The 9,641-nt window shown below is 50.0% G+C and overlaps 1 protein-coding gene across 2 annotated transcripts; it reads left to right on the forward strand.

The window, feature by feature from the left end:
- The first annotated feature begins 4,054 nt into the window (after nucleotides 1–4,054).
- IBA57 (iron-sulfur cluster assembly factor IBA57) lies at nucleotides 4,055–8,894 on the forward strand. Of its 2 annotated transcripts, none has more exons than XM_061354746.1 (3): nucleotides 4,055–4,405; nucleotides 6,155–6,501; nucleotides 8,480–8,894. In XM_061354746.1, the coding sequence occupies exons 1-3, from the start codon at nucleotides 4,119–4,121 to the stop codon at nucleotides 8,869–8,871; spliced, it is 1,026 nt and encodes a 341-aa protein (XP_061210730.1). In that variant the 5' UTR covers nucleotides 4,055–4,118; the 3' UTR covers nucleotides 8,872–8,894. The 2 variants fall into 2 exon arrangements, with proteins under 2 accessions (XP_061210730.1, XP_061210731.1); XM_061354747.1 differs by lacking the exon at nucleotides 4,055–4,405 and adding an exon at nucleotides 4,551–4,612.
- The last annotated feature ends 747 nt before the right edge of the window (nucleotides 8,895–9,641 follow it).

Here is a 9,641-nt window from a genome sequence, read left to right on the forward strand (position 1 = left end):
CTCACTCCTTGCAAACTCAGCTGCCACTTTGCTTTACATCTGTGTCCAGCCCACTTCCCTTGCAGTTTCCCCTCCCTATCTTCACTGGCCTTTGCATTGCCCAGGCCAGCCACAATCCATGTTTTCCTCTCTAAGATGGTGGGATATTGTCCCCATGCCAGAAGTGCTACTAGGGTTTACCACAGTCCCACATCCCAGCTACTGGCTGCCTGCAACTCACCTCCCAGAGTGTAGCTTTGGGAGTACTTAATGCACAGGGTTAGGGTTGAATAACTGCTACTTATGTGGGTTTGTGGATGTGAGTTTGTGCTTAGCACCCCGTGAAAAAGCTGGAGCAATTCTAAGAGTGCTAACCCTCAGGGCTGGCTGCAGAGACAGCAGTTATCCCCACTTCATGCTAGTGCAGATGAGTTTTGGATGAAAAAATGCCAAGGATGAGCCCTTGCAGGTGGGAGTTTTGGGCTGTCCTGCTGCCACAGAGGCCAGCAAGCCCCAGACACAGCAGGGTTTCTGGCAGTGGGGGAGCAGAGAGTGGAAAGCTGATGGAGCAAGAGGCTGATGGCAGCTTGTGCAACTGCCGGGGGACCGGTGAGGAACAAGGAGAGAAGATCTGTCCTTTTCCACCATTTTTTAGCTGTGAGAAGGGTTTCTGGTTGACCCGAACACATGCCTGGATGAGAGATCCAAGGGGGGATTTTGGAGGAGGTTCCCTTTGGGATAGGGCTTAGCTGGGGATGTTGCATCTTGTCACACTGCCACCCTGTGCCACCAGCTCTCCTCCAACCACCACCACTAGAAATGAGAAAGCTGGTGGCAATGATTCACCAGGCTATTGAATAAGGGAGAGCTGTACATTTCACAGTCTCACTATGATGTGGAAAGCCTTAGGTATGGAGGAGAGACTGATCTCCACTGTCATTAGGTGTCCCCAGGAGCTGGTGTCTCCAGGACTACTTAAGAGTTTGTGGCAAGAACGGGCACTTCCTCTATGTAGCTGATCAGATTCAGCTTACACAGAAGCTCTGGCGTGAAACAAAGACTCCTGAAGTGTTTTTTTATCTCCATCACCTACAAAGGAGACCAGCCCACTCAGGTGTGGATGTCCACATCTGAATAGATGAATCCTATGTAGGAGGACTTTTCCTGGTATAAAATCAGATATCTTATACCAAAGACTCTGGCAGTATTCAACTGAGTATCACAGAGAATTTGCTTTACAAAATTCTGCCTGCCTCTGTCATTTTGTTTCAGCATCTAGGACATGTGATGCTCCTCAATTGCTTTCAAAGCATAAGATGTGGAGAAAAGAACTGAGGGGACAGACTCGTTTTATCAGGCTTTCCTTTTTGTTCAGTTGCTGAGCTGAGACTGTGGTTTCAGAAGGCTGGAAGGAGAGGATCCGTGACCATGTCTGGGAGCTTTAAACACAACAGACAAGTTCATGTAACACCATGCTTACTGCTTAAAGCACAGCAGGTCAGATGCAATCTCTGCTCCAAACATGGATAGCAGCAAGAGATACGACATTACTCAGTCCCACAGTATTAGTCCAGTGGAAGAGTATCACTCAAGGGCAGTATTGTTCTCATGAGCAAAGGTGGAAGGATTTGATCCTACTGGAGATGGGTCCTGCTGTGCTAGTGGGGTTTAAAGTCCCTGTAACTGCATCCAAAAAGCATTGAGTCATGGAGGTGGAGGACAGGGAAGAATCACCCAGTGTCTGCCAAATTAATCTGATGGAAAGCTCTACGAATCATGTTGTCCCTCTGACTAAGTTTCAGGTCCTCTGCTTTTAGTTATGATAGACACACACAGAGTGAGGGTTGGCACAACACCCCCTAGACATTCAGCGTTGCAGGTCTTGGCTATGCTATGGCTTTCCTTAAATCATTCCCTGAGCTAATTTAATACACTAAACTGGTGGAGTTGTAGTTTCTGACCAGTGAAGCATTTAAACACTACTTTACTGGCACCATAACTCTGCGCTAAAAGAAAATCCAGAGATAAATGTGTAAAAGCTGTAAAAAGTAGAAAACCATATAAAGGCTCAAACTGGCTTCCTGTTTCCTTCCCATTTTCACTTTACTTTCCATTGTCATTCTCTCAGATATGCTGTGTGGGGTCTGATACAACACGCGTGATGGTTACAAGTCAGCATGGGCATGCACTGAGACGAAAAAGGGCTGCTTGTGAGATGGCCACTGCCTGTCCCCACCTCTTGGTGGGATGTGGCACCAGGTAAGGAAGAGCCAAAGCTGGATCCAGCTGCGGGACCATGGTGCCTCAGCCCAGCTGTGCTTCCAGAGTCCTGACTTTCCCCCGTTTCCTGGAATTCTGAAAAGCAAAACACACGCAGCTCCCACTCTTGGCACATTCCCACATCCAGGGAGTGAAAAACACCACAATGGGCATCAGCTCTCTGAATCTTCAGCCCTGGTTTAAAGGCAGGCAGGTTTCTTCAGCCCTGTTTTTCACTCACAGCATTTTCTAGCAGCCGGGCAGAGCATGCTCACATGCGAAGGTCACCTCGAATCGCATCCACTGCCTGTCTTTATTTCTCCACCTGCTCTGCCTGTGCAGCTGCCTGACAAGTGTTGCCTTTGAGCAGGGCCAGTGCTGAACTCGGGGCCGCATCGCCTGTCACCACTGGGAGCAGATCTGTCCCTACACGGGTAGGGATATGTGATAAGGTTATCACTGCTGGGGCATACAGGGAAAGCCTGGTCCTGCCCAAGGGCGAACTGGCTGATCATGCTCTCCGCTGCTGTCACATCTGCAGCTCCCAAAACACCAAGCAGCTTCACCCAGGGTTTTAGGTGCTGTGGATTTTCACCAGTGGTTGGCACCAGCTCTGCCTGTCCCAGTGAACACTGATGGCTCCTTTCACAAGGTTCATATTGGGTCAGCTGAGACCCCTCCCTGTAGAGCTGCACACGTACTGGTGTTGACAGCAGCAAGGAGCAGAATGGCCTTAAAGCAAATTGTGGCAACTGGAGAAAAGCAATTACAAATGACAGGCATGACTCATGGCCATTTCTTGAACTGTGGGATGAATTCCAGCATAAGGAGCTGCAGCCAAACCTGGGGCTATCAAGGCCCTTCAGAGCCCACTTCTCATAGGGTTAACAAATGTTCAAGGGGCAAGCGAACAGCATCTTCAGCCTCACACTAATAACATGGGGATTTTATTTGTGTGCAGTGCTGCTTAGTAGATATTCCCACTGCCAAACACTTACTGTTTATTGTAAAACAGACCTACTGACAGTTTTCCCAAGAGTGTTAGAAGAGGATAATAGAATCATAGAATGGTTTGTGCTTCAAGAAACCTTAAAACTCACCTAGTTTCAACCCCTCTGCCACAGACAGGGACACCTTCCACTAGACCAGCTTGCTCCAAGCCCCATCCAACCTGGACTTGACCACTGCCAGAGATGGGGCAGCCACAGCTTCTCTGGGCAACGTTTGCCAAGGCCTCACCACCCTCAGACGGAAGAACTTCATCCTAGTATCTAATCTAAATCTCCCCTTTTTCAGTTTCAAGCCATTCCCCTTTGTCCTACCACTACCTGCCCTTGCAAAAAGGATGGGGCAGGTAATGGATCTTACAGGAGCAGAAACAATGCAGCATTAGAGTGGAAACCAGAAACCTCTGCAGCGTTTTCCAGCCTGTTAGCCAAAACTTCACTGGGGGGCACAGCTACTACCCTACCTGCCCGCGGTTTCCAGGGTATTAAGGGCTCAGCGGGGAAGGTCTAAGTGGGCAGGAATTCGCAGAGCTGGGGAGAGGTGGCCTGAGCAGACCCCCAGTGCTCGCACAACGAACCGCGGGACTTCGGCGCGGTTTAGGGCGCTTGTTTCGCCAGCTCCATGGCTGGGGGCAGCGCTCCCCTGCCTGGCAGGGGCACCCGAATGTGCTGCGGCCGCCCCGTGCAGCGGGAAGGCACCCAGAACTGGGGGTGCACAGTGCCAGCCCCCCAAAAGCCCAGTCCCGCTCACCCCGGCGGCAGAGGGCGGAGCCCGCCAGGAGGCGGTGCCCTACTCACGGACACACAAAACATGGCGGCGGCGGCAGCTAGCGGCGGCGCGCGTCTCTGACAGCATTCGGCCTGGCTGCCGCCATGTTGGTGAGGGCGAGAGCCGCGGCGGTAACAACGACCCTGCCCGGTATGCGCCGGTTGTGGCGGGGCGGGGGGACCGGGGCCGCAGCCTGCTTCCAGCTGGGCCGGGCGCTGTTGGACGTGCGGGGCACCGAGACCGCCGTTTTCCTACAGGGGCTCCTCACCAACGACGTCACGCAGCTGGTCGCGGAGGACGGCACCCCCGCCGGACCGGCCCTGCCGCGAGCGCTGTATGCGCATGCGCTGAATGTCCAGGGCCGCTGCCTGTATGACCTCATCCTCTACAGGTGAGACCAAGCGGAGGGGCGGGAAGGGGCGGGGCGATACCGCTTCGAGGCGGGGCTCGGGGGCGGTGCGTACTGTTAATATGGAAACGGGGGTGCGCTTCTCCGTGCTCACAGGAACACAGCGGCCTCTATAGAGATTCCCCTTTACCTTTAGTGCGCCAAAAAAGCCTTTGCTCCTTGTATTTTTCATCACTAGCAGCGGTCTCGGTGAGTTACCTTCGCAGGAAAGTGTAATGATTTCAGTATTGTTAAGGCAGCCCTCAGGGGAGGCACTGAGCGTAGCATCTGAGGGTATGTCTGGGATGTATCTGAAATGTGCAGTTTGTACTGTCTCACAGGTGCCATAGTCACTGACAAGGCGGCATGACATGTCACATAGTAATTACACCATATAGCCACCTGCTGTAGGTGTCGTGGTGATTAGTGGGAAACAGGTGTCACGCAAACTGTTGGGTCAGGTTAAAGGAATAATGAATGGGAAGCACAACTGAGCGAAGCTTGGCCTCCTGCTGGAAGTTGCCTTGCTTTAGATCTTAGAATCACAGCTTGGTTTGGATTGTAAGAGTCTTTAAAAGCTCATCCAGTTCCAACCCGCCTGCCATGGGCAGGGACATCTTCCACTAGACCAGGTTGCTCCAAGCCCCACCTAACCTGGCCTTGAACACTGCAGGGATGGGGCAGCCACAGCTTCTCTGGGTGACCTGTGCCAGGGCCTCACCACCCTCACAGGGAAGAACTTGCTCCTCAGATCTCATCTAAATCTCCCCTCTGTCAGTTTAAAGCCATTCTCCCTTGTCCTGTTCCTACCTGCCCATGTCAAAAGCCCCTCTTCAGCTTTCTTGTCAGCCCCTTTAGGTCCTGGGAGCTTCTCTAAGGTGTCCCTGGAGCCTTCTCTTCTCCAGGCTGAACAAGCCCAGTTCTCTCAGCCTGTGTCCATAGCAGAGGTACTCCAGCTCTTGGAGCATCTTTGTGGCCTCCTCTGGACGCACTCCAACAGCTCCACGTCCTTCTTATGTTGGGGCCCCAGAAGTAGACACAGGAGTGTGAGGGGGATTCTCACCAGAGCACCGTAGAGGGGGAGAATCCCCTCCCTTGACCTGCTAGTCACACTCTGGGGATGCAGCCCAGGACATGGTTGGTTTCTGGTCTGCAACTTCAGACTGCCGGGTCATGGTGACCTTTTAATCCACCAGCACCCTCAAGTCCTTCTTCTCAGAGCTGCTCTCAGTCCACCCTCCTGTAGCCTTTATCTGTGTTTGGGATTGCCCCGTCCCAGGTGCAGGACCTTGCACTTGGTCTGCTTGAACTTCATGAGGTTCATACTACCCCACCTCTCCAGCCTGTCGAGGGCTCTCTGGATGACATCCCTTCTCTCCAGCATGTTGTCTGTACCACACAGCTCTGTGTCTTTGGAAACTTGCCGAGAGTGTGCATGATCCCACTGTCCATTGCTCCTGACAAAGATATTGAACACCCTGAGGAACACCACAGATAGGCTTCTTTTGGGAAGGCTGCGTGGTCAGACTCATTTCTGTCCCCAGGAGAAGTGAGGGCAGTATTTGCTAGGAAAAAGAAGAATGGATGGCTGAAAAAGTTCAGGTATTTTAGTACAGGGAGTTGAGTGTGTGCTGGCAGCCTTTGGTGAAACTCCACAGACCTCTGGATGTGCACCAGGATTGAGATAAACATGTTGGCTTCTGCTGCTGTGGTGGTTTGTTTTTCTAACCTTGTCAGTGTTACTTTTTTTAGGCTTCATGAGAGTCCAGAAGAAGAGCCTCACATCCTGCTGGAGTGTGACAGTGGCGTCCTGGATGCCATACAAAAACATCTGAAACTGTACAAGATCCGGAGGAAAGTAAACATTGCCCCTTGCCTTGACCTCTCTTTGTGGGCCGTCATCCCTGGGGAGCAGGCTGGAGACATTGCCAGTTCCCTTGCAAAATATGCAGACCAGGCTCCAGTTTTAAGTCCTGACCCCAGAACAGAAGTCATGGGCTGGAGAGTTGTCACAAAGAAAGGAGTGAATCTGTCAGAGATTATCCCTGGGAGTCATGTTGGAAACATTCAGGAATACCACAGGCACAGGTATAAACAAGGTAAACTCCAAGATCTGTTTTGCACTGGATTTGGGGATTTTTTTTTTTTTTCATGTATTATCACAGTTTCATATTATGAGAGTCCAGATGCTGATCTAAGACAGAGGAATAAATTATAAAAGCTGCATTGGTCGATGTGTTTTAACTTGTTAGTAAGTACAGGTATTATTTGCTACTTTGAGGGGAAAAAAAGTGATTTGGTAGTTATAATTCTGTCTGGTGGCAGAATCTGGGTACAGTTTCCTAGGGTGGCAGGTCAGGAATGCTGACAGCAAAAGAAAACCAGGATCGTTCATCTTCTTAGAGGAAAACTTGTGTGGCTTGAGTAATTTTGATTATTTTTGGTCAGTCTCTATGTTTTCCTTGTTGCTAAGGAAGGAGAAGAAAACACTAACTTATTTTCTTACAAATGTATGAATGGTTGCACAGAATTATCTCAGAGGTGAAAGGGATGTACGCCTGATTTGAGAGGGAGCTCAGTTCTGGAAGCCCCCGTGCCTTCACAGTGCTTTTGACTTTACTCTGTACATGCCGATAGTGGCAAGTAAGATAATAAATCAATTGGATAGTAATTCAATTGGCAGACTGAAAGATGATGATCCTCTGCGAAACGCGAATCCATCTGGTTGGGAAAAGCAAGCTGTTAATGGGTCAAACTGGGCTAGCCTCTGTGCTGCCTCCCTGAAACAACAGCGCTTGTCTTGCTGCACTGATGCAAAAGGCTGGGTCCAGCACTGGTTAAAACAAAAATATAATTTTTTTGTGTCATTGGCCAAAAAAAGCTAGTTATACAGACATTTGGTGTTTGAGCTTGAAGAAAAACAGTTGGCTAATTTACGTACTTCCGAAGAAAAGAACTCTTACTGATACTAATAGAGGGATTGACATTTAATTGACATTGAAAGAGCAATCTTGGCAGGCTTGAGAGGTGGGCCTGTGCGTATCTCATGAAATTCAACCAGGCCAAATGCATGGTTCTGCACATGGGTCAGGACAATCCCAAGCACAAATACAGGCTGGGGGAGACTGGATTGAGAGGAGCCCTGAGGAGAAGGACTTGGGCGTGTTGGGTGACAAGAAGGTCAGCATGACCCTGCAGTGTGTGCTGCAGCACTGGAAGCTGTTGGAGCAGGTCCAGAGGAGGCCATGGAGGTGCTCTGAGAGCTGGAGCACCTCTGCTACAGAGGCAGGCTGAGAGAGCTGGGCTTGTTCCGCCTGGAGAAGAGAAGGCTCCAGGGAGACCTTAGAGCAGCTTCCAGTGCCTAAAGGGCTGACAAGAAAGCTGGAGAGGGGCTTTTTACAAGGACATGTAGGAATAGGACAAGGGGGAATGGCTTTTGTCCTGGATTCAGCTACTGGCTGGGCCTAAACCACAGCTTTAAACTGAGAGAGGGGAGACTCAGATGAGATCTGAGGAACAAGTTTTTCCCTGTGAGGGTGGTGAGGCCCTGCACAGGTTGCCCGGAGGAGCTGTGGCTGCCCCATCCCTGTTAGTGTTTAAGGCCAGTTTAGACAGTGCTTGGAGCAACCTGGTCTAGTGGAAGGTGTCCCTGCCCAAGGCAGTGGGGGTTGGAACTGGATGCTCTTTAAGGTCCCTTCCAACCCAAACCATTCTATGATTGTATGATTAAAATCCGCTTGCAGGGTGCAAGTGAGCAGGATTTAGCATTAATGCCTTTGGATGGATTCTACATCATTCTGGGTGCTTTGAGTTTTCATTGGTATGCTTCTGAGGTGCTGTAAGCTTCATAAAACCAGATTCCAGTGCAGTTCTGTTTGCATTTCAAGAAGAATCTTTGCTAACTGCTTATGCCTAATGATTTGCTCAGGCCCGCACCAGGGTTTTTGGAAGTTTGTTATTTATCCATTTTTTCTATGGGGCCCCTTGCTGTTATAACTTATGGAGGAAGCATGCTGCAAGAATCTTAAATACTGAAGAGTTTTCCACATTTACCTGTTGGTTTTACTCTTTTCCTAGGAATTCCTGAAGGTGTGAAAGATCTACCTCCTGGCGTTGCCCTCCCACTGGAATCAAACCTGGCCTACATGAATGGCATCAGCTTCACCAAAGGCTGCTACATTGGACAGGAGTTGACAGCCAGGACCCACCATGTGGGTGTCATTCGCAAGCGGCTGCTGCCAGTCCAGTTTGCATCTCCTTTTCCCACAGACAGCATTCCCGAGGGTGCTGATATTGTAACTGAATCAGGAAAGTCAGCCGGCAAGTTCCGTTTTGGAGGAGGTGAACTCGGTATAGCTCTTCTGAGGTTAGCTAATGTAAATGAAGCTCTCTACCTAAATAGCGGAGGTGATAAAGTAAAGCTCACTGCAAGTATACCCGAGTGGTGGCCGAAAACCACTAGCAAATAAATGAGGAACCGGCATTTGCCTTACTGAGAATGTATTTTGTGTGATACATTTGGGAAGGTGGCTTTGCCTTCAGCTGTTGTCTGTGGTGTTTGATGTGGGGAGTGCGTGACAGGATTCTTGAAACTGGGACTAAACAGCAGGAACCCAAACCTGAGGATGGGAGGATAATTTAAGCACTGTGGAGAGACCCACAGCACATGCAGGGAAGCACACTGTTTCCTGTGAGTACCCTGTATTTATTTAGGGGGTGCTGTGTCGTTGGGTTGGATGCCAGCTGAATTTTCAGGCCACTGGTCGCTCAGTCAGACTCTGCCCTGGGTAGGGTGTGGGGGGCATTCAGACTGAAGCGACAGTGGGAGCAGGAGTTTCCCATTGCACTGAACTTTTCTGTTAGAAATAACCATTCTGTGATACTATTTTTTTTCTTTTTTTTTTTTTTTAAATGAAGAGCATGCTGCTCATACCTCATGTAAGATACATACTCAGGCTAAAGTGTTCACTGCAAATTGAGCTTCTTCCTAAACTTGCGGATAGGATGCGCTAATTGCATTCAGGAAGAGGAATACCTTCTCCTTCACATTTGGGAACTTGATTTTAAGTCCTCTCTGGTAGGAAAGTTCTCCAACTTCTTGATCCCATGCCCTGCTTCAACACCAGCAGAGGGAGCGCAGGCAGCCCCAGCTGGCTCTTCTGCTGCCCCTGACCTCTGTCAGCCAGGCTTCCTTCACCTAAGCAACTGTTTGGGAGAGGGGTACAGAACTACAGTGCAC

The sequence above is a fragment of the Neopsephotus bourkii genome, unplaced genomic scaffold, assembly GCF_033783945.1.
Source record: "Neopsephotus bourkii isolate Nb327-2 ecotype Australia unplaced genomic scaffold, CSIRO-AGI_Nbou_v1 NB_745, whole genome shotgun sequence".
Taxonomy (NCBI): Eukaryota; Metazoa; Chordata; class Aves; order Psittaciformes; family Psittacidae; genus Neopsephotus; species Neopsephotus bourkii.